This window comes from Octodon degus, unplaced genomic scaffold, assembly GCF_000260255.1.
Source record: "Octodon degus isolate 3935 unplaced genomic scaffold, OctDeg1.0 scaffold00049, whole genome shotgun sequence".
Lineage (NCBI taxonomy): Eukaryota > Metazoa > Chordata > Mammalia > Rodentia > Octodontidae > Octodon > Octodon degus.
Window position 1 is genome coordinate 3,314,278 of NW_004524625.1, and position 27,840 is coordinate 3,342,117.

The 27,840-nt window shown below is 56.9% G+C and overlaps 1 protein-coding gene across 2 annotated transcripts in view; it reads left to right on the forward strand.

Annotated features, from left to right (window-relative positions):
• Nucleotides 1-27,840, forward strand: part of Myo7a (myosin VIIA) — a 68,424-nt gene that overhangs the window by 24,169 nt on the left and 16,415 nt on the right. For both annotated transcript variants that reach the window (XM_012515042.2, XM_012515043.2), the window contains exons 5-31: nucleotides 742-926; nucleotides 1,891-2,012; nucleotides 2,090-2,232; nucleotides 2,420-2,533; nucleotides 3,436-3,589; nucleotides 4,511-4,587; nucleotides 5,239-5,358; nucleotides 5,861-6,000; nucleotides 6,780-6,990; nucleotides 7,448-7,583; nucleotides 9,395-9,501; nucleotides 14,439-14,576; nucleotides 16,080-16,238; nucleotides 16,529-16,621; nucleotides 18,424-18,518; nucleotides 19,074-19,158; nucleotides 19,674-19,892; nucleotides 20,235-20,342; nucleotides 21,150-21,359; nucleotides 21,725-21,928; nucleotides 22,108-22,284; nucleotides 22,696-22,785; nucleotides 23,941-24,068; nucleotides 25,328-25,454; nucleotides 25,986-26,105; nucleotides 26,559-26,732; nucleotides 27,457-27,684. In XM_012515042.2, the coding sequence (XP_012370496.2) occupies nucleotides 742-926; nucleotides 1,891-2,012; nucleotides 2,090-2,232; nucleotides 2,420-2,533; nucleotides 3,436-3,589; nucleotides 4,511-4,587; nucleotides 5,239-5,358; nucleotides 5,861-6,000; nucleotides 6,780-6,990; nucleotides 7,448-7,583; nucleotides 9,395-9,501; nucleotides 14,439-14,576; nucleotides 16,080-16,238; nucleotides 16,529-16,621; nucleotides 18,424-18,518; nucleotides 19,074-19,158; nucleotides 19,674-19,892; nucleotides 20,235-20,342; nucleotides 21,150-21,359; nucleotides 21,725-21,928; nucleotides 22,108-22,284; nucleotides 22,696-22,785; nucleotides 23,941-24,068; nucleotides 25,328-25,454; nucleotides 25,986-26,105; nucleotides 26,559-26,732; nucleotides 27,457-27,684 (3,864 nt within the window). The remainder of the gene's footprint in view (nucleotides 1-741; nucleotides 927-1,890; nucleotides 2,013-2,089; nucleotides 2,233-2,419; nucleotides 2,534-3,435; nucleotides 3,590-4,510; nucleotides 4,588-5,238; nucleotides 5,359-5,860; nucleotides 6,001-6,779; nucleotides 6,991-7,447; nucleotides 7,584-9,394; nucleotides 9,502-14,438; nucleotides 14,577-16,079; nucleotides 16,239-16,528; nucleotides 16,622-18,423; nucleotides 18,519-19,073; nucleotides 19,159-19,673; nucleotides 19,893-20,234; nucleotides 20,343-21,149; nucleotides 21,360-21,724; nucleotides 21,929-22,107; nucleotides 22,285-22,695; nucleotides 22,786-23,940; nucleotides 24,069-25,327; nucleotides 25,455-25,985; nucleotides 26,106-26,558; nucleotides 26,733-27,456; nucleotides 27,685-27,840) is intronic.

Sequence of the window (27,840 nt, forward strand, 5' to 3'; positions counted from 1 at the left end):
CCCCATTGTCATGGATCCATCACCAGTTACAGGGTGACCTCTTCCAGCTGGGGTGCTCTGACTCTTGAGCACCTGTTGTGAGGGCAGGGTGCTGAGCTGTGCTGTCCCATAGGGCAGGGCACTGGGCTCACTGCAGAAGGATCTGTGCACTTGGAGAGGAGCCCTGCAGAGAAGGCACTGGGTGGCCTCTGAGCTACGCAGACAGCTGCTGTGGCGGTCCCTCTGCCCCAGCTTCATCTGAGCCCGGGCACCTGGCTCCTCAGCCTCTAGCTAGCCTCATCTGCTCTCTGTGGCTTGGTTTCAGTGTCCTGCTCCCTTACCAACCTGGCACCTCCTCTGGACATGGGCCAGTTATGAATTTCATTCGAAAACGTGGGACTTAGAGCTTAAGAGTACAAATGGGAGATATCTGAGGTATACCCACTGTGCTCTATGAATTTAAAACTATACAGTTCCTTCCTCTTTGTAAACAGTTATATGATGGCTGTTTTAAGGTGAAGCCAGGGAAACTGAAGCTCCGAGGTTCTCCCTCCGCCTCCCCTCCTTTCTTCACTCACTGTCCCTGGAGCAGCTCCTCAGAGCCAGGCCCTAAACTGAGCTAGTCTGACGGCCCCACCCAGCCTTATGGAGCCTGGAGCCCACCCAGCCCACAGGACTCCAAGGCCAGGGCTCTCCCTCCAGAGAGAAGCTCAGGCAGAGCCTCCCACGTGGGACAGAATGACCCCTCTCTGCTGCCCACAGACGTACACAGGCTCCATCCTGGTGGCAGTGAACCCCTACCAGCTGCTCTCCATCTACTCGCCGGAGCACATCCGCCAGTACACCAACAAGAAGATCGGGGAGATGCCACCCCACATCTTTGCCATTGCCGACAACTGCTACTTCAACATGAAGCGCAACAGCAGAGACCAGTGCTGTATCATTAGGTAAGTGGCTGCGCCAGCGTGGAGCTCCACCCTCGGCAGCGTGAGCTGCAGCTCTGAGCCCCTGCTCTGCTGCTAGGAACTGTTCCGCTGACTGGCTCCCAGGAAGCTCTCGGGGCCAAGCTGTGCACCTTGTGCTGGGCCGTGGTGTCCAGCCACCTCCCCTCCCAGAGGCCCTCTACCCTGTTAGCACTGCCAAAGCTCACGTTAGCCTTGAAGGCCAACCTTGCGCACCTGTGGCTCCTGCTAAATCATGGCCACAGTCGAAGGAAGGGTCAAGTTTCTGTCTTCTCCTGGCCTGAGGGTAAGAGCTAAAGCACTAATGTGAGCATCTAATACATACGTGTTCCGTGGCTGTCTTAGCTATGTTGTTGCGGAGACAAGATGCCTGACACTCCAAGTTAAAGGAGGAAAGGTTTATTTTGGCCCGTAGTTTGTAGAGGTTTCAGGCCATGGTTGACTGGCTCCCAGGCAGAGTGGCACATGGCAGACAGGCATTGCAGAAGAGAAACAGTTCATGGTAGGCAAAAGGCAGCAAAGCGGCAGCAGAAACAGCAGCAGCAAGTGGCAAAGCAAGGACCCTTTCTGTCCCTTACTGCATGCCCTTAGGGGAGTAGCACTCACACTCTGGGAGAGCCTTCCCATTCTCCACACCCAGAACTTTGCCAAGCCAATCGGAGAACTAACTTAATAACCACACACCCTTAACCCCAGCATCCCATACTAGATCCAGCCTCCTCTGAACACCCTTGCCTATGACCATAGGAGGCTTGGCTGGGACACCTAGATACCCTGACAGGGGTGTTTAAATGAAGTGATAGAGTCTGCCCTGAGCTCTTCAGCTCCCCCAGTCCTGGAGGGTGCAGGTCTCAGCCAGCACTGTGGGGTGGTGGTGGGGGGGCAACACTGGGACTGGTGGCCTCGGGCTATGGAAGTGTGGCGGGACCTGGCTCTCCCCTCTGTGCAGCGGGGAGTCCGGAGCAGGGAAGACAGAGAGCACGAAGCTGATCCTGCAGTTCCTGGCTGCCATCAGTGGGCAACACTCATGGATTGAGCAGCAGGTCCTGGAGGCCACCCCCATCTTGGAAGGTAGTGCGGGTGCTCCACAGGCAGGGCCAGGGGGCTGGGCTGGGCTGGCCTAGCCATGTCCCCTCTCCACCACACAGCATTTGGGAACGCCAAGACCATTCGCAACGACAACTCAAGCCGCTTTGGGAAGTACATCGACATCCACTTCAACAAGCGGGGCGCCATCGAGGGTGCCAAGATTGAGCAGTACCTGCTGGAGAAGTCACGAGTCTGTCGCCAAGTAGGTCCAGGTCCCAGGTGCAGAAGCAGACTTGGTTCCTTCCCTGGGCAGACCTGGCTTGGGGTGGCTGGGTGCCCCCATGTGCATTGCCCCGCATGCCCCCACTGCGCCTGTCCACCTGAGTGGCTGGTGTCCCCATGGACTTGCCTGAGCTTGTCCTCTCCCCCACTCCTGTGCCCACTCTTAGGCCCCAGATGAGCGGAATTACCATGTTTTCTACTGCATGCTGGAGGGCATGAGTGAGGAGCAGAAGAAGAAGCTGGGCCTGGGCCAGGCCAATGACTACAACTATTTGGCCATGGTGAGACTCGGGGGCCACCTAAGGAAGAGAGTGGGACAGATACAAGCTGCCCACATGGCCCCACCCCCGCTGCAGGTGGGCAGGGGTGGAGCCACCCTGGGGGTGCCCCAGCCCACCTAGGTTGCTTGGTGTCACAGTGCTTATCCCGAACTTGGGCACAGGCATCTAAACCAACTCTCACAATGGAAACATTTCTAAATGTAGACGTCTGTCCAGGGACACACAGACATGCCCACCCAGGCTGCTGCAGCTGTATGGATACCAAAGAGCAGTGGCACCCAGGGCCATCTGTGCCAGTTGTCCTAGGTTAGGGGCTCTGGGGCCATGCACACAGCAGGAGCACCACTTCTGTACCCCTAGGGAGGCCCAGCAGGGCCAAGGATGTAAGTGTGGGCTCAGACACCTGAGGGTGTGTTGAACCTTCCTGGATACTTCCACAGTGGCAGTCACAACTGGACATACGTGACAGCATGGAGCACCCACTCATCTGCTGGCTCCACCTGTGTCCATATCAGGCTGCCCCTGTGAGGGTTAAGTTCCTGAGGGTGGGCGGGTGGGCGTCTCCAGGGCTTGCAGAAGGCACTGCGGGGCCTTGGGGCTGTGACTGCCAGGTGAGTGACTGGCGTAGATCTGTGCTCCTCCCACTCTTGGGAGAAGGGGCACCCAGGACTCCCAGATGGGGTGAGTTCTTGAGAAGTCCAGGCGGAAGCTCTCCAGTCTTTCTGGAAGAGGCTGCTTATGCCAAGGATGCATGTATGGGCTTGCCGTGGTGAGACTTGGGGGCCACCAGCGCCTGGAGCTCCATGTGGCCTGGCTGGAGGGGGCCTTTAGCTCAGCCACCACCTCTCTGGGGAGCCCATGGCCTCGCTGACATCCGCTTCTCACTGCCCTACCCGTCTCAGGGCAATTGCACAACCTGTGAGGGCCGGGTGGACAGCCAGGAGTACGCCAACATCCGGTCTGCCATGAAGGTGCTCATGTTCACCGACACCGAGAACTGGGAGATCTCAAAGCTCCTGGCTGCCATCCTGCACCTGGGCAACCTGCAGTACGAGGGTAAGGCTGTGCTCCATGCTGCCTGCACCAAGGGCAGTACACACCTGGTGCCGGGGGGCCTGGCAGTGCACCTTCTGCCAGCCCAGCAGACCCTCCATAGGGAGAGTTCCCCTGCACGCAGACTTGAAGAGGTCTCACTTACATCAGCCTCAGGTGCTGCTGTGTGGAAATTCCACCAGAGCACAGACAGGCAAGGGTCCCTGGGATTTGAGTATGGACCTTAACGGGGTTAGACTTCTTAGAGAAAGGATAATTCATTCTTAGTATGAATTTGATTTAATTCATACTAAGGTGTGAGTGACTGAATAGCCATCTTCTGAGGGGGAGAGTCAGGAAAGGAACACGCTCACTTCTCTGACATTCCCTGGGTGTCACAACGTGGGCTGGGAGTTATCCTGTATTAGTCCCACTCCTTTCTTTCCCTGCTTCCCAGTGTGGGTCTTGGGCAAAATGGGAGCTCTAGGAAATTCACTCAGTGTCTCCAGTGAGGCAATCAGTCCAGTGAGTCTTGGGAGACTGAGAGAAAGGGTGCACCAAGCAGAGCGAGAAGCTTCTGCCAAGGTCCCGAGGCTTGCATGAGCAGCACACATTTGGAAGGGCAAGTTCCCAGAGCCTGTCTTGAAGGAGCTGGGGTTGCCGCCCCGAGCACCATGGGTTTAGGGTGGAGGCTGTAGAGCTATGCAAAGCTCGGTGGGTGGCTTGGAAGTCAGGGATGGTGCTAGATGCACCTGGGTCCTTCCATGTGGTGCCTTGGGGACCTTAACCCATACGTGCTGACCCAGAGATGTGTCCAGTCACGGCGCAGCTGCCCTCTGTGATGGGCAAGGCAACAAGAGTGCTGTGGAAGCCTAGTCCTCCTGGGTCTGTCCCAGCCCCTCGCCGGCCCTCTCCACCCTGACACTGCACTCTTGCTGCCGGCAGCCCGCACATTTGAAAACCTGGATGCCTGTGAGGTCCTTTTCTCTCCATCTCTGGCCACTGTTGCATCCCTGCTTGAGGTCAGTGCCTGCTTTCTGTGCTGGTGAAGATGGTGCTGATGTGCATCTCAGGGCATTGGGGTGTGAGGACCATGTCCCTGGGGGCCTCTGGCTGCAGACGTCATGTCCAGCACCAAGGACCAGCTGTGTGCAGGCTGCATGCTGGGTTTGGGTCCTGGGTTCTTAGGGCTTGTCCTAGCCTGGCTGCCCTGGGATGGTGCAGGCCAGGAGCCTGGGGCCCTGTGACGCCCTGGCTGCGTGCTCCTGGCTGAGTCATTTCTAGCCTCTTGGGCCCTAGTCCACATATCTGGGTAAAAAGCAGTGCTATCTGTGGGTCAAGTACGTGGAGTCTGTCCCTCAGTCACTTAACAAACACTAGGCTCTAGCCAGGCTAGAAAGTGGGGGTGAATGAAGTCAGTCAGGTAGGCCGAGAGGGGAAGGTGACAGTGGGAGGTGAGTGGGGCTGGCTGGGAGAAGAACCCTTCCAGGCAGGGTCTGGACAGCTTCTGGAGTCCAGAGGCAGTTGGGCAGTTGGTTGTGGCCCTTGGATGGGGATCTGAGCGAGGGTGGAGTCTGGGGAGGGGCTGGGTTAGAGAGGGAGAGAGTTCAGGTGTAGGCAGAGGGAGGAACGGGCCCACAGATCAAAGTGACCACTAGGTGTGTCTGCCCCAGGTGAACCCTCCAGACCTGATGAGCTGCCTGACCAGCCGCACCCTCATCACCCGAGGTGAGACCGTGTCCACCCCGCTCAGTAGGGAGCAGGCGCTGGACGTGCGAGACGCCTTCGTCAAGGTGGGCTGCTATGGGGCGTCTGCCTGCTTGCTGTCCTTCGGAGGCTGGGTTGCTGAGGCATAGCATGAGGGGTCCTTAGAGCTGGGCCTTGCCCTCAGGCCTTGACCTGTGGCCTGCTCTGATCTACTCTCCGGAAGACACAAAGAGGGCTGGGTCAGGAGGCAAGGCCTCTAGCTCTCCCACTTTGCAGTCACACACTCACCACTCCGAATCCCCAACCTGTGCCAGGCCTGTTCTGGGCATTGAGCACTTCACAGTCCTCAGAGCAGATGGGGAGACTGACAGCCTGAGGCGGGGGCCCGAAGGCAGCTCCTTCCCAGCCTGCCCAGCTGGAGTAGGGGCCCAGAGGACCTCCTATGTGGCAGATCTCTGACAGGAGCTGTGGGGGCAGGAGAGAGTCTGTGGAGGCCAGAGAAGCTCAGCTTCCATAGTTGGTCTGGAGTGAGGCTATGGGCCACTGTGGGTCCCAAGGAGATCAGTGGCTGACATGACTACCTTTCAGGGCATCTATGGGCGTCTCTTCGTGTGGATTGTGGACAAGATCAACGCAGCCATTTACAAGCCTCCCTCCCAGGAAGTGAACTCCCGCCGGTCCATCGGTCTCCTTGACATCTTTGGGTTTGAGAAATTTGCTGTGAACAGGTACCATGTGGGCCTCTGCTTGCTGGGTGGGAAATGTCTCTTCTCTCCCTTCAGGCCACACTGAGCTGGCTCCGTGTACTCCCTGACAGGCTGCTGGGAATTTTGACTTCAGGTGCTCTGGGGGCCTCTCTCCCCTCCCAGTGTCAGCTGAGGCCACCAGGCACCAGGTGGTGGAGGAAGGCCCTCACCCTGTCCTAGACAATTGGAGGCAGCCTCTGGTGTTCAGGCCCCGTGCTCACGGCAGACCATCCAGTGTCTCGGCTGCAGGCTACCTTGAGGCACATGGGGCCTGAGCCATCCTGGGCACCAGGGTCTTGGTCACACTGGGCACCTGTACTCCTGGGGTCATGTGAAAGGCTGAGGGATGACACTGGCACAGGTGGATCTGGGCACAGGGAGCAGCCATCCCCATTCCACTTGGCAGCTGTGTGACCCTAGGGATTCGCTCTAATTCCTGCAATGCCCAGCTGTCAGAGCCCCCATCCCTAAAAAACAACCCACACCTCAACCTCAAAACACATCCAACTTAGCTGAGCCATCAGTCAGGCCCTGACAGTCGATCTCATGGCCCCCCCTCCCACTTCAGCATCACTTTTGCAGTCTCATTACACCCCCTTCTTGCTTTTGTGGGCTTCCCATGAGGCCAAGGGACACAGGAAAAGGGCCTGCATGCCGGCTTCCAGCCCTGCCTCTCCGAGTGCCCTCGGGCAAGTCGCTGGCCTCCTTGTGGAGGCAGGGCTGGGCCTGAGCAGCAGCCCATGCAGCCCTGTACCCCACAGCTTTGAGCAGCTCTGCATCAACTTGGCCAATGAGCACCTGCAGCAGTTCTTTGTGCGGCACGTGTTCAAGCTGGAGCAGGAGGAGTACGACCTGGAGAGCATTGACTGGCTGCACATCGAGTTCACTGACAACCAGGACGCCCTAGACATGATCGCCAACAAGCCCATGAACATCATCTCCCTCATCGACGAGGAGAGCAAGTTCCCCAAGGTGGACCCTGCTTCCTCGGCCCGCTGGCAGGGAGGGGGTGCCCTTATGCACTCAGCTCAGCTTTCCTCGGCTGACACCACCTCTCGGGGCATCTCAGGAGCAGTTTCAGGGCAGCAACCATCTGACACATGGGAATCAGCTATCATCAGCTCGGTCCAAGACCAAACAGTGAAGCCCTAAGCACACAGTTGGTGCACAATAGGTGCTCAAGGCAACATGTCTTGGAAGGGGAAGAAGTGTCGCTGCCAGGGTTTTAATCACAGGGAATCAGTTTTGCAGGCTGGAATGTGTTTTCAAGGTTGTATCCCTCCAAATTTCCCATTGAATAGATAGGACTGTGAGAGCCCAGAGAGCTCCTATGTGGGTGTGTGCTCGTAAGAGGGGTGAAAAGCACGGGCTAAAAGGTAGCAGGGTGTGGCGAGAGGACAGCTCAGCAGTGCCTTCTCTGATCCCACAGGGCACCGACACCACTATGTTGCATAAGCTCAATTCCCAGCACAAACTCAACGCCAACTATGTGCCCCCGAAGAACAACCATGAGACCCAGTTTGGCATCAACCACTTTGCAGGGATCGTCTACTATGAGACCCAAGGTACAAGAGGGTCGGCTGTCTGTCTGTCTGTCTGTCTGTCTGTCTGTCTCTGCCTGTGCCCCATTCCTGTCTCAAAAAAAAGCCATCCAGGTCTTGAGTACAGAGAAGAGAAAGGACTCAGGAGACACTGTTCATTTCTAGTTTTTCCAAAGGTCTCAAAAATACACACTTAAAACTTGTAGTAAAGCATATATAAAATTTACCATTTTAGCCTTTTTTGTTTGTTTTTTGAGACAGGGTCTCACTATACAGTACAGGCTGGGCTTGAACACTCTGTGTAGCCCAGGCTGGGCTTGAACTCACAACAATCCTCCTGCCTGTCTCCCAGGTTCTGGGATTATGGGCATGCGCCACCATGCCCAGCTCATTTTGACCATTTTAAGGGTGTAATTCAGAGGCCTTAAGTGCGTTCCAAGGTGTGCAGCTGTCATGCCCTCATCTCCAGAGCCTTTTCATCACTCCGCGCCCACCATCAGTGACTCCTAGCCCCCCACTCCCAGCCCCTCATCACTCCCAGTCAGCTTCCCGTCCCTGTGAATGTGACCCTTCTAGGTCCCTCCTAGAGTGGGATCCTACAGCATTTGTCTTGGGCCTGGCTTGCCTCACTTACAGGGTGAGTTCAGCCATGCTGTAGCCTGGCTCAGTTCCTGTGCTCTTAGGGCTGAGGGGCTGTCCGTCGCATGGCAGCACCGCATTTCCTATATGTGCTCCTCTGCTGCTGGCCCTAGCCTTGCATCCACTTTGGCTACAGTGCGCGGTGCAGCCGCGTGCTCTGGTGTGCAGTCAGTGGAGTTCTTGCCTTGAACCCTGTTGGGTGCAGAGCTCTGTGAAAATGAAGAAACAGGCCTGCGGGGCGCTTGACTCTCCCTGTATGACCTGGCACATCCGACTGGATGCTCACCCAGGGAGAACCAGCCCTGTTCCCACCAGACCTGCCCAGCCCCAAGGCCAGGTGTGAGTGTCGAAGGGGCTGCGCCTGCATCTTCTTTGCTCATGGGGTTGTGCAGCTGTGCCATTTTGAAGCTAGACATGAAGACAGCTGCACTGTCACCTACCATCCAGGGCAGCCCAAGTCCTTGGCTCTGTGGGGCCACGCCCTCAGGCATCCTCAGTGGTGAGAACCCCATCTTCTGTGCCACCCTAGTGTACTAGTTCCTACTCCTGTGAATGGCAGCCTTCCTGGAGACTCTGGCATAGGAAGCTTCTCTGGTTGGCCCCAGGCATCCTAGGTTGGCTTCTTAGCTCTGGCATGGACTGCAGTATGCTGCTGGGCAACTCTTAGCTCCCTCTCCTCCCTGTAGGATGGCAAAGATAATCCTGCCCTCCTCCACATATGCGAGGGATTGTAAGAGACTTTGTCAAACATAATATACTCTTCAGCTATCAGGCAGTTGTAGTGGGTCCCTTTCTTGTTAGCTGGCACTGAAGCAACATGGACCTTCTCCCAGGAGACATGCTTCCTTAACAAGGGCTTTGATATCTTAGTTCAAAAGGTTCCTAGTTGCTTTGGGGTAGGTCACACAGGAAGGTGGCCTCTTTCTGTCCTGGAGACCAAGACCTCGTGCCCTCTGGGACTGGCCTGGGAGGATGATGGCATGGTGAGAGTGTGGCTTCTTACTTCCTCTGTGATCTTGGCAAGGTGCTGTCCTCTCCAGGATCCAGTGTGCCCCCTTGTGAAGTGTGTGTTACACTAGGTGAATTTTCAGGATCCTCCTGGCTCAGACACTGGGGATCTGGGGAGGCCTCAGTCTGGTGGTCTTGGTGAGGCTGCCAGAGCTGGCGTGGCATGACTGTTCTGTGCCGCTGTCCAGGTTTCCTGGAGAAGAACCGGGACACCCTGCATGGGGACATAATCCAGCTGGTCCACTCCTCCCGGAATAAGTTCATCAAGCAGATCTTCCAAGCCGATGTCGCCATGGTAAGGCTGTGTGGCATTCTGTGGGGGTGGGGTGGGGGGGTGAGGTGGGGACCAAGCCAGGCCTGTGTCAAGTCCTGCCTTGTCCAACAGTTTTACCTGGGCTTCTGGGCTGCAGAATAGGGACAATAGGGCTTTGCTGTTATTCCAGGAGGGGCCCAGAGAGGCCTCTATAATGTTCCCCTCTGGTCCTCTTGTGCTCATCTTGGTGTGGCCAGGGGGACAAGCCCCAGAGAAGAGCCACACGAGAGGTCACAGAGCCAAGGCTGCTCGGGACTCAGTTTACCCCTGGCCTCTAGCAGTCAAGAGGAATGAAAGGCCTCAAGGATACAGGATGGGCATGGCATGCAGTTGTTGGCACAAAGGGTGCGCAGTGCCGCCTCGGACCCACAGAGAAGGCGGTGACTGCCCCTCCTTTCTAGACCCCAGCTGGCATCTGGTGGGCTTTCCTTCTGCAGGGTTGCTTACACTTTTTGAGTTTTTATTTGGACTTTTTTGCAGTGCTGGAGATCACACCTAGGGCCTCATGCACGCCAAGTGCTGCACACCCAAGCCACATATCTAGCCTGTCTTTTTATCTCAGGTGTTCCTCCTGCCCCATGGCTCCCTGGAGGTGCCAAGGAAAGGCTTTGGGGAGGGCAGAGCCCCCGGCCCTCAGCCACTGCGCAGCTGCCCGAGCTATCTCTGGGCTGCCAGCTGTCGCAGGGTGAGACCCCAGCTCTCACCCAAGGCGTGCTGACCCCTGGTCCTCAGCCCCACCCTCCCATCTCACCTGCCTGTGGTTCCCCTTGTAGTTTCTCTGTGGTTATTCATCCGGCAGTCTCCGCCAGGCAGCGGCTTCTGCAAAGGTAAAAGCCCCAGCCTGGGGCCTAGTGGGAGAGGTCCAGCCCCATGGGTAAAGGACTGGGCTTTTGCTACTTTTCTGGAGTGTTTTTCTTGTTTTTTGGTGTTTTCTTTTGTGAAGTGGTATTTGTTGTGGTTTTTGGTTTGGGTTTTTCGTTGCTGATGTTGTGTGTGCTACAAGCATCTCTGATTCTGAAGGGCAGAACCGAGTCCTGAGGGGCAGGACTTGCTCCAGGGTCCTGTGGGCCCAGGCTTCCAGCCCCTCTACCCCACTCCCTTGAGTCTCTGCTCCTCCCACCAGCCTTGTGACTCAGTCAGGTCCTCAAAGAGAAAGCACAAGTGGTCATTTTTGCATTTTGCAGGTGAGAGACTGAGGTCAGGGAAGGGGTGCAACTCATCCCCAGCACAGCCTGCTGGGACCAGAAGCCACTGTTGCCTGGTGTCCTGACCACTGCTTTCAGGTCGTGGCTCCCAAGTCCTTCAGGTCCCACAGGTGCTCGTAGCCAGAGCGCGCCTCCCTGTCTCAAGTGCTGACATCCCCTATGACTGGCCCAGTGCCGAGTCTTTCTGCCTCCTGCTGCCAGCTGTCACAGAGCTCTGGAGCAGCTCACAGCACCCTGCAGCAGGCCAGGGTACCCGCAGGCCAGGAGTAGGGCACTTCTCTAGACATTGGCAGCTCTTCTGGGCCCAAGACCCCCCTGGTCTTCCCTCTCCAGCTCACTGCAAGCCAGGTCATGGGTGCACACAGGGCCCACCTCAGAGAGGGCTCTGGCCAAAGCCCACATGTGTAGGGATGCACTAGAGAGAGCAGGTGTGGCTCCAGGCTGCCACCTGCTCTTCTCCTCTGCCCAGCCGCTGTCCATCCCTCTGGCTTCGTGGCACATCCCTAGTGCTCTGGGTGGACCTGCTTGTTCTCCCGCCTGGCTCTCCTTTGTATCTCCAGTGCTCTCATGGGCACCCAGGGCCTCTCTGCGTGCTTCTGATCTAAGGCTCTCTCCTCCTCGAGATGAGCACCTGTCTTCCAAGGACCTGCGTGGAGGTGTAGGCACAGAAAACGAGACTGTCCTGAAGGCCCCAGTCTCGAGGGCAGAGAGTTAGGGTGGCAATGACAGATTTGGTGCTGTCACTTCTCCTGGGCACTTCTATTACCATCTTAATCACCTCACTGGACCCTGTGGGTAGTTATACCAGTACTCTAACTTTGCAGCTAAGGAACCTGGGGTGCAGGAAGCAAAAGGGCTCAAGGTCACACAGCATGGGATATGACAAGAGTTGGAAGCCAGCTCTCTGTCTTGGAGCAGCTGAAGGCCTTGCGACATACAAGTGAGGACTGAAGGGAGCTTTCCAAGTCTTTGCATCACACTGTGCCAAATCTGGAAATGCCACATCCAGGAAATGGAAATGCTTTGTCAGTGCTGGAAACACGACTGCCCTTCTACAGGAGGAAGGACATCAGCCTGGCTCATTGTGAAACACTGAGCCACAGTTTAGTCAATGGCAGTGCCATTATCGCAATGCTGTTTTGGGGACAAACGCTCATGGCACTTCCTGGCATATCCGTGCCCATCTGTGTAGGTCCCCAACCCCGGAGTTTTTATCCTTTGGCTTCTGCGTGTGCTCCCCATGGTGCTCGGACCACACCTGCCCACCCCACCCATCCCTGATAACGGAACCAGGGAAGCTGAGAGGAGGCAGCTCTGCCACCACGGTGGCGGTGCTCTCTGGTTAGTGGCTGACCCTAGCCATGTGTCCTGGGGCCCTCTGTCCACAGGACATCTGTCTGTGCCTTACACAGGCAGCTTTCTACCTGTCACTTGTCTGGTCCTTGACGGATTCCAGCATCACACTCACTGTCTTCTCTTAGCTCCCCTCCACAGAGCCATCTAACATGGGTTCATTTTTTACCCTATTCCCAAAGATCTACAGATTCTTCCAGAAAAACAATACCAGGAAGAATGGCCTTTCCCTCAAGGAAACCCAAATGACAGAAGCTGTGAGAGCAGATCCTCCAGCCTCATCAATCCTACTCGTCCATTCACCCACTCACTTATCCAATCTACAAATATTTATTGAGTGAATATTGTCTGTCTGACTCTGGTCTAGGCCCTGGTGACTCAGTAGTGGACAAAATAGAAAAAAAAATATGTCATGAAGCATATTCTAGCAGAAGGAAGGAACAGTTAATAAGCCAAAAAATAAGTAAAACATGCTGGCTGGTGTAACGGCATGGAGAAAGGCCAGCGAGGCAGAAATGAGGGAGTAGGCCCCTCAGCTTTGTACAGGGGCCAGGGAAGGCCTCTTGGGAAGATGGCAGGAGCCAAGGACCCCAGCCCTGTGCTTCTGGAGGAATGACTTGGCGGGGAGAAGGATGGTGTGTACAGACACTCCGGGGTGCTCTTTGCCCCAAGCCTACCTGGTGTGTCCTAGGAAGGCCCAGGAGCTGGAGGAGCTGGAAGAGATGAACATGCTGGAGTGCAGAGGTCACTGAGAGCAGACGCTCTGGGCAGATTGTGGGTTTTTACTTGGACTTTGTTTTCCTTGGGGTGAACTGGGAGTCACTGGAGGACTTGGAGTAGGGGTCAGGTTATGAAGAGTTCGAAGGTGGAGCCTGGTAAGATTTGCTGATATGCTGGATGCAAGAGGTGTGGAGGACGATTTCTTGTTTTGGGGCCTGAATAGCTGGGAGGTGACAAGTTCTTTGAGTCCAGGGACAATGCTAGGAATCAGTCCACCATACAACAGTTGAATGAAGTGCTGACTGTCATGTCGCGGGCCCCAGTGCCACAGCAATAAGGCTGACCAACCTGTCCCTAAGGGGCTCATGGCCTGGCAGAGAAGACAGCCAGAAAACAGTATTTCCTGCATGCCTGAAACCAAAGATGAGGTGTGTGTGTGCACTTGTGCTCGGATGGCATGCGTGCTCCATGTGCCTGTGGACCCACTGCCGGCAGTGCCATAGCAATGACTGGGTACAGCCCAACCTGGCAGCTCAGCCTGCAGGAGGGGCAGGGGGTCACCCAGTGCTGGGCTGGATGGGATTCACTGACAACCCAGGGCCTCTTCCAAATAAAATTAAAACAGAAAGCAGCCATATTTTAGAATTGCAAATATTTGCTCTTTCTTGGAGGGTTTCATTAGTCTGCATTTAGCATGGTCTAAATGACTGTCCCCAAATCCTCAGACTTCTCCAGCTGCACCTTTGAATTTCATGCTCGGGGACGCAAAGTGAAGTTGCATCTCTAAGAATATAAAATCTTACAGTAATGATCAAATTCAGAAATTCTCACCCTAATGAAAGTTGCCAGGAAATCAGTAACATGAAAATGCTTGGGCTAGAACCAGGGTTCTTGTTAGACCATCTCCTCCCATTTCATAATATTCTGGAAGAGAGCCCTAAAAGTGCAGGGGGTGCAGAGGGGTGTGACTGGTCACCCTGGGGAGCTGGGGGAGTGCAGACCCCTTGTGGACCTTAGGGTCAGAGGCCCTGAGGGAGCCACCTCTGTGCCGCCTTAGGAGGCTTGCCAGGACTGCCCGCTCCTCCCCAACCTGCTGCGCCGGGATAATCCCACAAGCAGGAAGGTCACAGGCCATCTACCCTCCCTCTCTTCATCCTTCCTCCTCCTCCATGATTTCTAGAGGCCAGGAACCATCCTAAGTTGCTGTTTATTGAGACACACCCTGACCTCTGACCCTCTTCTCTGCCCTGGTGGGTTGCAGATAAGACTTTCTTTTCTAAGGAGAAGACTGACCCTTTTGGTGATCCGGTTGAGGCCACTAGGAAGCAGTGGGCCAGGGTTTAAATTTAGCTTTGTGCAGCTCTTAGCTCTGAGCTGTCCCCAGCATGCTCAGGGGAGTTGTGGGACATAGAGACAGTCTGGCCGAGGGTGCTCCAGCAAACCGGAGCAGGAGGGACCTGGGCATAGGGGAGATCCTGGAAGACTCCCGAAAGGGGCCTCTGGGGTCCAAGCTCTAGCCAGAGAGGGGGAAGGGGTCACAGGGAACCCTGCTGACCCAGCTTCCCTCCCTCCATCTGGGCGGCCACTGGAAGGTGGGAGGGCCAGGCACAGCCCCTCCCATCAGTGTGTCCATCCCCCCAGGGCGCCGAGACCAGGAAGCGCTCGCCCACGCTTAGCAGCCAGTTCAAGCGGTCGCTGGAGCTGCTCATGCGCACCCTGGGCGCCTGCCAGCCCTTCTTCGTGCGCTGCATCAAGCCTAATGAGTTCAAGAAGCCCATGGTGAGGGCCTGGCCTCGCAGGGGTGGGGGCCAGGGTGGTCTGGGCAGGGTGAGGGTCGTGGGGCTGCAAGACCCCCTCCCATTTGGGAGAATGGTGGGTACCGAGGGCTTGGGGAAGACCACCATTGACTGGAGAAGCAGGTGCGCTGCAGGGAGCAAGTAGGATGGGCACCTGCAGACCTGTTGCTGGCCCCCTCAAGCCTCGGTTTCCTTGTGGATAGAAACGGGATCTTCTACCCAGCCCCTGAGCACCAGTGGTGCATGCCTGCTGCCTGGCACCTAGTGGGTGCTCCATGGGGGGCCAGGTGGCTTGTGCCTCTGCCCCTCCTTCCACCTACCTCCTCCTGGGAGGCTCCTTCCTCAGGTCCCCAACTGGGGCCCTCCTCAGAAATGAATATTATTCTTATACTTTCAAGAATAATATTTGTTGGGCCCTTTCTGTGTTCCTGGAACAGCCTCATTCAGCTTTTGCAACGGCCTCTGAGGAGGAGATTGTGTCCCAGGTTGGAGATGCAGGATGGGGACTCAGGGTACTAAGGGTTCAGGCCTAGACCCAACAGCCCTCTCTTTCCACTGCCAGGCGGTGAGAGGTGTTGTTTACCCAGAGGCCTGGGGAAGCCCAGGGAAAGTTGGGCCCTGAGGTCTGGGCCAGGAGGGAGGAAAGGAAGGCGGGGAAAGTGGCCCTGGGGGAGAGGAAACAGCTGCGGAAGTAACTATCTGCACACTCTGTCCCTGGCAGGAAATCAGGTTCCAGAGGGTAAGGCCTGCCCCAGTGGGGCTTGGGGCTGAGGGGCTCTCGCACACTCAGTGCAGGGAGCCCAGAAGGACAGAGGCCAGGACAGCTGGGTGCCCTAGCCCTGAGATGCCCTGGAAGCCCTTCTCAGCTCAGGCATGGCCTCTGTGGCCTGGATCATGGCAGCATCTTATCCTCAGTCTCCTGCCTCCACTGATCCCTGTGCTGCCCCTGCCCCCTCTACCTTTCTGCCTCAGTGACAAGGGTCTCGAGCAAATCCAGGCGCCACTCACTGCCCCAGGCTTTCTCTGGCTCCTGTCACCCAGGGATGAAGCCCAGCCTGATCTCCCTGCCCCTGAGTCTAGCTGTAGCCCAGGGCCTGCCTTCTCCTTTCTTTCCTCATCCCCTCCCCAACCCAAGGCTGGCTCTGCCCTGTGGCCGTCACAACAAACAACTTTGTAATCCCAGCACTCTAGGAAGCTGAGCAGGAGGACTGAAAAATTTGAGCCCAGCCCTGTCAACTAAGCATCCTAGTGAGACCCTGCTTGGGGGGGGGATTAAAAAGAGCTGGGGATGTAGCTCAATACCAAGGCCCTTTGACATCAGGTGGGCCACAGACTTGACAGGCAGTTTCCTCCGCTGCCCTGGGCAAAATCCTAGCACGTTGTCTGAATAACTACAAATCCAGAGGTCGCCACAGGGACAGCGCTGCCTGGAATTAGGCAAAGTGCTCACAGCTCACCCTGACACCCTTGGCTCTGCACCCGGCAGCTATTTGACAGGCACCTGTGTGTGCGGCAGCTGCGCTACTCGGGCATGATGGAGACAATCCGGATCCGCCGTGCGGGCTACCCCATCCGCTACAGCTTTGTGGAGTTTGTGGAGCGCTACCGTGTGCTGCTGCCTGGTGTGAAGCCAGCCTACAAGCAGGTACGGGTGGGCGAAGTGCACAGGTCATGTGGGGAGCACCCTGTTCTGGCAGAGCAAGTGCCTGAGTCCCACCTTAGGATGGTGAGCTGAGCATGGCACCCCAAACATATTGGGACACATGGCGGGACTTCTGAAGCTGTGGCGGGCATGATCAGACTGAGACAGCCATGAGTGGTGCTGCAAAAAGTGGGGACCTGGCTGGGGTCCTGCAGCCAGTCAGGCAGAGCTGTGGCAAGGACACAGGGTCTTCTAACTGGCAAAGCTGCCTATGCTCTTGTACCCCTCTCCAGGGAGACCTCCGGGGGACATGCCAGCGCATTGCTGAGGTGGTGCTGGGCACCTATGATGACTGGCAGATTGGCAAAACCAAGATCTTTCTGAAGGTGAGCACAAGCTCTGTTGGGGTCTGCCCTGGGACTGTGAACTCCCACCCTGGGTGGGGCCTCACGTCACAGCCCTGACCGCAGGCTGGAAGCTGAAGGCCTGAGCCTTTCTATCTGGTAGGTGCATAGCTGGAGGTCTGAATTCAAATCCTCATCCTGTATTTATCAGCAGGGCCTTTGGCCAAGTCACTGGCTATTGTTGCCTTCTTTTCTTATCCAGAAAGTGGGATGGTCTTGGGGTGGGGTCTAGAGTGGATCTCAGGTCCCTTCCTGTGGTTTCCTGCTGGGCAGGCTTCTGCAGGCTGTGGTCAGCCCATCCGTGGCTCTGTCCTAGGCACTCTGAGCTCAGCAGCTCGAGCTCCTGGTGCCCACAGCTGCCTGGGTCATGGAGAAGGGACAGGAAGCAGGGCCTGGGGAGTCATGGCTTGGAGAACGTGCCAGGAGTGGGCCATGCCAGGGCAGCTGCAGTGGGGAAGCGTGGCCTTCCCCATTTCCATTTCTACTGTGCTAGATCTCACCCTGTCCTGACTGGCTGGGCTCCTGGCTGGTATGGGGCAGGGCCAAGGGCTAAGACAGCTGTAGGGGCATGGGGCTTTTGAGGACCAACTGGTCTTATTCCTTGGAGCTGAGGGGCTGTGAGTCAGTCCTTCACCTCCTCAAGCCCTCATTTCCTCAATGAGTACATGTGCCGATGCCCCCATCTCTGTAACCCGTAAGTGCCACCATGTCTGAGTGGGGCATTTCTCTGTGATCTCACTTATCCCAGTAGCCCTGTGGCATAGGGCATACCCTGGTCACACATCATAGGCCCAGACAGGAGGTGTGCATGGCCCTTGGTCAGGCTGCTGGGAAGCAGAGGGCAGGGCTTCCAGCCTGCATGTGATGGACTCAGGCCCCAGAGTCAGCAGAGCTGAGCAGGACGGGAGCCTGGTGGGGTCCAATGCCAGAAAACTCAGAGACGTGTCCCCATTCTTCCCTTTCTAGGCTTTTCAGGAAAGGCACTGTTTTGAGAATAAAGATCTAAGTCTCATTCACTCACTTATTCATTACTCATGATGAAGTCCTAGACCCATAGCTTCTCTCCACCATGCTCTGTATGTCTGTGACAGTTTGATAGACTGTCACAGTCCTCTATGAGACTCACCTGCCCAGAGGCAGGGCCCTGTCTGCCTGGGCTGCTGAGACACTACCCTGGAATTGAACTCAGTGCTGGCTTACAAAGTGATACATGCGTGTCTACTGAGTAAGCCAAGGAAGCCATCCAGCTTGAGTAAGACTTGGGAGGAGTGAGTAGGAGAACAGGCCGGAAGTATCAGCAGGACCTGGATCCTGTGGCATCTTGAGTGACAGGGTGAAGAGCCCATGTTGGGCCAGGTGCTGTGTGGTGTCACTGGGTCCCCATCACTGGCTGAATGTAAGGGAGGACCAGGGCAGGGGTAATAGGAGCCAGGAGACCCCTATCGAGGGGGCTGCTCTCAAGATTCTGGTGAGAGTCCAGGGGCCAGCCCTGGGGAGTGGGCAGCAGAGGGCCGTGGCAGAATGGCGACAGGATGAAGCCAGGATACATGAGGGTTGGGTCCTCTCCTCCCATCCTGTGAAATGAAGCCCCTTGTGCTCCTTTGGGTGAGGCCCTGGGAAACAGGCAGAACTTTTAGTGGTGTCAGAGGCCACCCCATGGGGTATGGCCTGAGCAGGCCTGGGAGCTTGCAGGGCCCTGGGAGTTGGGCTCTGGAAGGAACTGAATATTCACCTGGGTTGAGCAGTGCCCTTGGAGGAGATATCACTGGGGGCGCTCCTTCTAGGACCACCATGACATGCTACTAGAGGTGGAGCGGGACAAGGCCATCACTGACAGGGTCATTCTCCTCCAGAAGGTCATCCGGGGGTTCAAAGACAGGTATGTGTCCTGACCAGCTCCTGTACCTTGGCCTGCATGCACACACATTTGTGTGGCCGCTGCCCTCTGACATGAACACCAGTGTGGGGACTTGCCTGTCATCCGCCAGACTGGAGATAACTGTGATGTGGAAGAGCTGCCTACTGCATAGAAGCAGAGTATCAAGACTCCTTAGAGTCAGAGACATGGGCTGTCACTCCAGCCTCAAGTCTTAACTTCCTCATCCCTAAAATGAAGGAGTTTGATGGTTCCAAGTTCCCGGTTTTATATTAGTTCATTTACTATTTGCTCACAGCGTACTCATTTAACACCGGCCTTTTGAACATTTGCTTTAATGAGTCGATGCATGGAGCTTGTGAGGCTGGAATGGCAGGCACTAAGCTACCCCCTTTCCAGAGGAAGATGCTAAGGCACAGAGAGATTCTGTGCCTCGCCCAAGGTTGAGGGGTCACCGAGAAGGTGGAGTGCACACTCCTGATTCTAGAGCCCCAAATGCTGGCTGCCTCCAGGCTCAGCTCTCTGCCCTGCGATTCGCCCTGTCAATACTGCTTCCAGGTCCAACTTCCTGAAGCTGAAGAATGCTGCCACACTGATTCAGAGGCACTGGCGGGGCCACCACTGCAGGAGGAACTATGAGTTGGTGAGCCTCACCATGCCTGCACCTCGTGCCCAGGCTACAGACCGCTGCCCTGAGATGGTGCACCCCAGCCAGCCCCTGGCTTCCGTCCAGCCACAGCCCGGGTTGAGTTCTGTGGCTATTTTCATCTGGTCAACAACATTCATTGCTTTTCTTCTGGAATGTTTTGGTGGGTTGTGAATACACTGGGGTTATCAAAGAACTCAAGCAGCCAGAATGGCCAGGTCACCAGGGGCCTCTTCAGGGAGCCTGGACTTGGACAGGACAAGAAGCAAGCTGATGGTCACAGCCCCTGGTCTAAGGCTGGGATCCCTTCAGTTCCATCTCAGAGAGTCAGGGCTGCACTCTGGGCCCCCGCCCCACCCCCTGGTCCCAGGGAGGCAGCCTGAAGTGCAGGGGCTCTCCTCCTTCTGGCAGAGATGGCAGGGCTAGTGTGCCAGCAGAGGCCATTGCAGTGGGGGCTCCTGTGGCAGGGCTGTCCAGCTGGGCACAGTTCTGAGCACATCTTGTCCTTGCAGATGCGCCTGGGCTTCCTGCGGCTGCAGGCCCTGCATCGCTCCCGGAAGCTGCACCAACAGTACCACCTGGCCCGCCAGCGCATCATAGAGTTCCAGGCCCGATGCCGGGCCTATCTGGTGCGCAAGGCCTTCCGCCACCGCCTCTGGGCTGTACTTACTGTGCAGGCATATGCCCGTGGCATGATTGCCCGCAGGCTACACCGGCGCCTCAGGGCCGAGGTGAGGGCCCCAAAAGTATGTGCAGCCAAGGCCTGGGGGGACCTGTGGCTATTCTGCCCTGAGAAGTACATAGGACTGGGTTCAGATCCCCCACCTACCTTTGCAACCAAAGGCAGGACTGGGGCCCCAGGCTCCCCTGTGCATCTTCAGGAGGCCATGGCTTTGGGGTCCCATGTCTCCACCTATGTGTGACCCTGAGAACTTCTCAGCTGCCTGTTTCCATAGCTTTCAAAGTACTTGACACAGTCACTCACAGGTCCAGAACTCAGGGCCGGGGTAGAGGTGGCAGCAAGTGCTGTGACATATACGATCTCTGATGTTCACTTGGCTTTCTTGCCTCAGTACCTGCGGCGCCTTGAAGCAGAGAAGATGCGGCTGGCAGAAGAGGAAAAGCTGCGGAAGGAGATGAGCGCCAAGAAGGCCAAGGAGGAGGCGGAGCGCAAGCACCAGGTGGGCGGAGGGCGGGGGGCCTCCGGTGGCCGCTGCCAGGCCCTTGCTCTCTGCATCGAGAGCCCCTTGTCCCCTGTCCCTGCAGCACTCCTCCCTTCCCAGGCCCACTAGGTACGCCTTGGTTGAACTTTGCTTTGGGGCTGGGTCTGAGCCAGGCGAAAGAATGGAAGGAAGGGCTCCAGGGAAGAGGGTCTGCGCCCCACAGTGCCTGCCATGCTGGCCATGAGAGCCCCGCTCCAGGGATAGCACCAAAGCCCATAAGCGCTACTGACACATGAAAGGTGGCTCATCCCGGTGGCACAGTGCTGTAAGAGCGAAGCGCACACTGGCTTCTGAAGCCTGAGTGAGCAAAAGGGTACCTAACACCTCAGGATGATGTGCATAGTGTTGATTACATGTTAGGATGGCAATCGGGAGTAAGTATTAAGTGACATTATTAAGGTAATTTTACTTCCTTTTACTTTTTAAAATGTGACTGTCACTGATGCAGCTCATGGTGTATTTCTTACGGCATTTGTCCAGAGCCCCAGCCCCAAGGCCATGGACTGCAGGGCTGGTGTGGTGTGAAGCGGGTGCTCGGGGGCTGCCCCCAGCTCGGCTCTGAGGATGGAATGGGCAGTTTTACCACCTGGGTTTGTCCAGGGCCCACAGGCCAAGTCCAGTGCAGCAGCCAGCACGGGTCGTGGAGGCAGTCCCTCTGTGTGCTTGGGTGGCCCTGCTGGGCCCTCAGGCACCCCAAGGAGAGCGTGTCTCCGGGTGCTGTGGCACAGATGCCCATCCTGTCTCCTCTGTGTCACCCACCTCCAGGAGCGCCTGGCCCAGCTGGCCCGTGAGGATGCGGAACGGGAGCTGAAGGAGAAGGAGGAGGCACGGCGGAAGAAGGAGCTGCTGGAACGAATGGAGCGGGCCCGCCACGAGCCCATCAACCACTCGGACATGGTGGACAAGATGTTTGGCTTCCTGGGGACTTCGGGTGGCCTGCCAGGCCAGGAGGGCCAGGCACCAAGTGGCTTTGAGGTACCAGGCTGGGGTCAGGGCCCAGCCTTCCCTCCCCTGGTGTTCCTTTGCATGAAAACCCCCTGGGCCCTTGGAGCTGAGGGCAGGAATGATGACCAGGACAGGGGACTACAGGTACCTGCCAAGTGAACTTGCACCAGTCACTGTTGCCCTCCAGGGCTGTCCGCAAACATCTTTCCATTCACTGTTGGGGGCTTATGTGTCAGCTCTGTTTGGGCACTGGACACCAACAGAGCCCCTGCCTCATGGAGCAGGAGCTGGCTCTCTGGGGACAGGCTGGGGAGTGGCAGCCCAGCCCACCTCAGCCCTGGGCCTTCCTGCCTGGGGCCAGGCCCACACAGCAGGGATCCCTCTGTGTCCATCAGGACCTGGAGCGAGGGCGGAGGGAGATGGTGGAGGAAGACTTGGATGCAGCCCTGCCACTGCCTGACGAGGACGAGGAGGACCTCTCCGAGTACAAATTCGCCAAGTTTGCTGCCACCTACTTCCAGGGCACGACAACACACTCCTACACGCGGCGGCCGCTCAAACAGCCGCTGTTGTACCATGAGGACGAGGGTGACCAGCTGGTGAGGCCCGCCTGTGCAGGGCCAGGGCTGGGACTGGGGGCTCTTCCAGGGTAGTGGGCCTGGGCCCGAGGGCTAGACCCAGGCTGGAATTTCTCCAGCTCTCTCCCCACACCCCGGGTCATGCCCACAGCTCACGCATGTCTTCAACCCTGGCTCTCCTACATGTGCTCTGCTCCCAGGCGGCACTGGCAGTCTGGATCACCGTCCTCCGGTTCATGGGGGACCTCCCAGAGCCCAAGTACCACACAGCCATGAGTGATGGCAGTGAGAAGATCCCCGTGATGACCAAGATCTATGAGACCCTGGGCAAGAAGACGTACAAAAGGGAGCTGCAGGCCCTACAGGGCGAGGGGGAGGTGAGGCCAGGGTGCCCCTAGCAGGTGGCCCTCCGCGGCCAGTGAGGATAATGCCATTGGCAGAAGTGCATCCTACAATTTTCCCTGCCTCAGTGCTCACTCCCAGCCTGCCTGCCTTTGTTTACTTGTGGGAGCAAAAGTATGCAAGTTTTGCAAACTGTAAAGTTCTGAGCATAACTGAGGGGCCACGTGGCAGAGCAGACAGGCTTTGTCATCAGAACCAGCACCTGTGGTAACTTGGCAGGGACCCAGGCAGCTTGCTGTCCTCTCTCCTGTTGGATGGGGGTGGCCGTGTGCGGTGTCCCGTAGATATCAGTGTGGAGGCGTGATGGTCCCCAGCATAGCCCCACTGCCCAGTGACTGTGTCCTTGCTGTGCAGTCATCTGGCCCTGACCTTTGTTGGTCCTGCAGGCCCAGCTCCCTGAAGGGCAGAAGAAGAGCAGCGTGAGGCACAAGCTGGTACACTTGACCTTGAAGAAGAAGTCTAAGCTCACAGAGGAGGTGGGAGCAGACCGGGTCTGGCATCTTAGCGCAGTACCACAGTACCGAGGGGGAGGGCTAGGCTGTCACCTGGCTGAGCTGGGACCCACAATAGTGGACAACACTACCTGTCCCCAAGGGCATGACAATGGTAGATGCTTGGGTTTAGCAGAGTGCGCAAAAGGTAGTGAATGAGGCTGGGCTCTGTAGCAGAGGGGCTTCCTAGAGCAGGAAGCCAGAGCTGGCGAGGGTCTGGTGGCAGATGGTGGGGGGGGTGCTTTCTGCCAGTCATCCCACATGGCATTTGATGTGAGGATCTTTCAGACGTGGGAAATTTGTGGCGGTCACAGGCTCCTGGAAGGAGCACCAAGACCACTGGTGGCTTTGAGCCCCTCACTCGGTCCCCTCACCTTCTGAGCTCTATTCTGGCCCTGGTGCTCCAAGCCCCCTGCGCTGCAGGGATCCACATGGGACAGACATAGGCCATGGCATTCATGGTCAGCTCCCCGACCCTGCCCACACACCCTGGAAATTCCTCCTCCTTCCCTGCCTGGTAGTTCCCTTCTCCAGGAAGCCTCTTTTTAATCCCTTACTTCAAGGTCAGGGGCTCCTGTGTTGCCTTTGCCCTTGTCCTGTCCTCTCTAGTCTCATAGCCACATAGAGTCAAATTTAAATCCCTGCTCTATACTGCTCTATAACAAGGGGCCTAGGCGAGAAAGTGCCTGGTCTGCGGGGCCTTGGGAGGAGGGTGCAGGACCTTCCCCACCCATCCTATCTGCACCACACACTCCTGCCCTCACTTCTCACTGTGCCTGCAGAGTGGGCTGCTGCTGTGTCTATGTGGGACCAGGGAGGGCCACTTATCCCCAGAGAACAAGGTTTGGGGCCTGAATGAGCAACAGTTGGAACCCAGGCTGCACTCTGGGGCCAGAGATGTCCGAGGGGCCCATCCCAGCGAAGTGGGGTCTCAGAACCCGAGGGGCAGGGCCCACCTGGCTGGAAGGGCCTGCCTGGGCTGGGGGGCTGGGTGCAGGGCATCGAGCAGGCTGCAGATGAGCTGTATCTCAGAAGCTGGTGGGCTTATTCCTGGGCTGTAGGGTGAGGCCGGGACCCTGGCTGGCAGGGGCAGCACCCTGAACTTCGCCAGCCCTGGTCACACCTGTCCCCTTGGTCCAGGTGACCAAGAGGCTGCATGATGGGGAGTCCACAGTGCAGGGCAACAGCATGCTGGAGGACCGGCCCACCTCCAACCTGGAGAAGCTGCACTTCATCATCGGCAACGGCATCTTGCGGCCCGCGCTGCGGTCAGTGCCAGAGCACAGCAGGGCCACACCGGGTGCCCCACTCCTGACGGGGCCCGAGGCCTTTAGGCTGCTGAGTGTGGCACCATCACCTTGGCAACAGAGGGAGCCCAGAGGTCTGTGTTTGGCTCTGTGGCTGCTGGTCCTCCAGGCCTGGGCTGCAAAGGGAAATAATCGTGGTGCTGTCGGAAGGCTGATCCTGCCTTTTCCTGGCTTCGGTCTCTCAGTCTGTAAAGTCAGTGGGTCAGGTTGGAAACTCCACTGGAAGGAGGTAGGCTTTCACTTGTCTCCAATAGGCTGGGAACCAAAGCCACACTTACTTACTTACTTAAAGGATTGCTCTTTTGGCTGTCATTTTAATTCTTTGGGTATTTAAAATGGCCATTGTTTTATGAAATGAGTAGGATAGTGCTCAGGGTGTGTGTGTGTGTGTGTGTGTGTGTGTGCATAATGCATGTGCACAATGTTTGTGTTCCCGTAAAAAGCTGACAACTTCAAGAATGTATTGAAGTCTGTTGGCCCATGAACTCTCAAAATATGAAAGCCACAGAAGCAAATAATCCTTCTTCCTGGCCTTGGAAAAGGAAGACAAGCAGGCACGCCCCCGGTGGTCCGTCCCTGTTTCTGGGTGTGCAGAACTCAAAGCCTTGCAGATGGAAGAAGTGTCACTGCAGCAGTGACCAGGGCAGCTACCCTTCACCAGAGCCTCACTGTGCCATGCCCTGTCCTAGTTTTTTCTTTTTTCTAAGCCTCAGCTTATTTTTCTGTACAGAAATCATGGAAGGATCATTTTCAAATGAAAATAAAAAATTACTTTCCTGGTTTTAATTTCACTGCTGAAATACCCAAGCATTAGGACTTAGGTGCGCGTCCCTGGTCCTCCTGCTCCCAAGACCCCTTGGCGTCGGTAGGAGCTGTCCCCACTGGCCTGACTGTGGGCTGGGGTTGGAGAAGCAAATTTGTCTGTGGGGTTGGGGGGCGGGGATGAGGAAGAGCTGGGCTGGGCTTCTCAGTACGGCCTTTGTGCCGAGTCTCCAGACAGGGCCTGGCTATGGCCTCTGGACTGGAGTTGGGAATGGGCTTCTGCTTGGTCTTGTCCCTTTGGACAAGGCTGTGGTGCCCGTCAGTGCTCCCTTTGGTGGCTGCTCAGCTGGGGCTCCCCATCTGGCCCCATGCTGACTCCTCCAGAATGGACCTGGGCAAGTGGCACCAGCTGGCTAGGAGGGGTCGGCTGCTCCTCTGAGGTGACCCCTCCCACACAGGGATGAGATCTACTGCCAGATCAGCAAGCAGCTCACCCACAACCCGTCCAAGAGCAGTTATGCCCGTGGCTGGATCCTTGTGTCACTCTGTGTGGGCTGCTTTGCCCCCTCAGAGAAGTTTGTCAAGGTAAGAGAGGGTCTGGGATAGAGGGGTCCTGTCCCAGTGCTGTGGGAAAGAGCCCAGCAGGGGCACCCGCCCAGCCCCAGCCTGGAGTCCCTCAGCCCATGAAATCACCACTTGGCTCTGTCCTCTCCTAGCCCTGCTCTAGTTAGGTTGAGTCCTAGGCCCTGGGCCATGTCTTGGGCAGGCACCTCAATCCAACTCAGTGTCAGGCCTGGGTGCTGGCTGGTGCTGTGAGGGTGAAAGGGGTGGTGTCCATCTAGACTGGGTCCCAGAGGACACTTCTGCTGGGCAGAGGGATAGTGGCCTGTGTGGGGTAGGGCATGAGGCCTGGAGGACCGCAGGTGGCACTGGACTGTGTGATTCTGTGGCCCAAGCACAGTTCCTGGCCTTGGTCCAAGCACCATGGAGAACCACAGCTGGAGAGAGAAGGGTGGGCAGCCTGGCTGCCTCGATGAGCAGTCTCGAGTGTGCCACTATGGTTGGTGGGGAGGCTGGCTGAGGGGAGGGGCTGCCTTACCTGGTTTGCCCACATAGTTCCTTCGGAACTTCATTCATGGCGGACCACCTGGCTATGCCCCCTACTGTGAGGAACGGCTGAGGAGGACCTTCGTCAACGGGACACGGACACAGCCACCCAGCTGGCTGGAGCTGCAGGTGACCCTGCAGTGCACGCACTGTACTCTGGTGCCCCCCAGTGCTCCCCACTTTGGGATCCAGCAGTTCCTCAAGTGCCCACCCTCAAATTCCAGAATCCAGGCCCCTGGGAACAGGACAGCCCTCAGGGGATTGTCAAGTCCCATGTGCCAGAGACTTGGGTGTGGGGACACCATCAGCATCACAGCGGTTTGATGGCCACACGAGGGTGATGGTGCTATCCTGCAGTCTCATGATGGCTGTGTGGAAGGAGTACAGAAGTCCTGGCTGTGACAGCACCTGACATCCCAACCAGGGCTCTGGGGGAGAGGCCTAGTGGTCCCTCCAGGAGGCTTGTGGAGCAGGGCACAGGTCCTAGGGCTTGAGGGTAGCTTTAGCCCCACAGAGAAGGTGGAACTTGAGTACTGAGTAGGCTGGTCTAAAGTGACCTGTAAACCTCTTGGTCCCCTCAAGGCCACCAAGTCCAAGAAGCCCATCATGTTGCCTGTGACATTCATGGATGGGACCACCAAGACCCTGCTGACAGACTCAGCAACCACAGCCAAGGAGCTGTGCAATGCCCTGGCTGACAAGATCTCTCTCAAGGACCGGTTTGGGTTCTCACTCTATATCGCCCTGTTTGATAAGGTACGACGACCTGCAGTACCATCTTCTGGTGCCATCGGCAAGGCCACTGGCTCTGTCCCAGTGTGCTGCTTGCTGGCTTAGGTGACATCCAGCAGGTATCTTAGGCCAGGGGTAACCTGAATCGGTCTGGCTCACTAGGTTGGCAGAGTGCTCTCAGGCACCAGGGAGAAACTCGGCAGCAGAGACCTAGGCCCCCTAACGTGGTGTGTGCTCAGGCTGAAGGAGTGCTCCCAGCCCTGCTCCTGGATGCCACCTGGAGAGGGAGCTCCATACTGGCTTGCTGTTCCTCTTGTCCTCCACCAGTTGGTATGAGGGCCACCTCCAAAGGATTGTTGTCTAGCTGCCGCCAGCAGGCTTTCCCACCGGGTTGGCCTGAGGCCTTAGGGCTTTCACCTCGACTTGGTCAGTCCAGGGACAGAGCTTGTGGCTGGGCACGGTTCCCCTGGATCTCTTGTACACACCCATGTTTTCAGTGGCAGTTTCTCCACAAGTTTCATCAGGATGTACACTAGGAGATGGGGATTTCCACATAACTGCCCGATTCTGGGTCTAGGAAGATAATAACTAAGCATACCAGCTGCAAGCCCACGGCTGGGCCTGCAGTTCCCTTTTGTGTCTGCCTCCTGGGGACCCAGGGCATGTTTCGGCTTCTCCTGACACAGTTTATGGCTCCTCAGAGTCTCACCCTGACCCTGTGTCTGCCGCTCTTCCTCTGTGTCTGCAGGTGTCCTCCCTAGGCAGTGGCAGTGACCATGTCATGGACGCCATTTCCCAGTGTGAGCAGTATGCCAAGGAGCAGGGCGCCCAAGAGCGCAATGCACCATGGAGGCTCTTCTTTCGCAAAGAGGTCTTCACACCCTGGCACAACCCCTCAGAGGACAACGTGGCCACCAACCTCATCTACCAGCAGGTGGTTCGAGGGGTCAAGTTTGGAGAGTACAGGTGTGAAAAGGTAAGTGAGAAGGACTCTCCTGCACTTGCTTGGCCCTCAGTTACCTGTTTCCAAATCTGGGCTTCGTGTGACTGACTGTGACCCTCTAACAGCTAGTGCTAAGATAGGACTGAGTGCAGTTGGAAGTTCTCCTGGCTTCTCTGGGATTCAGCCCCC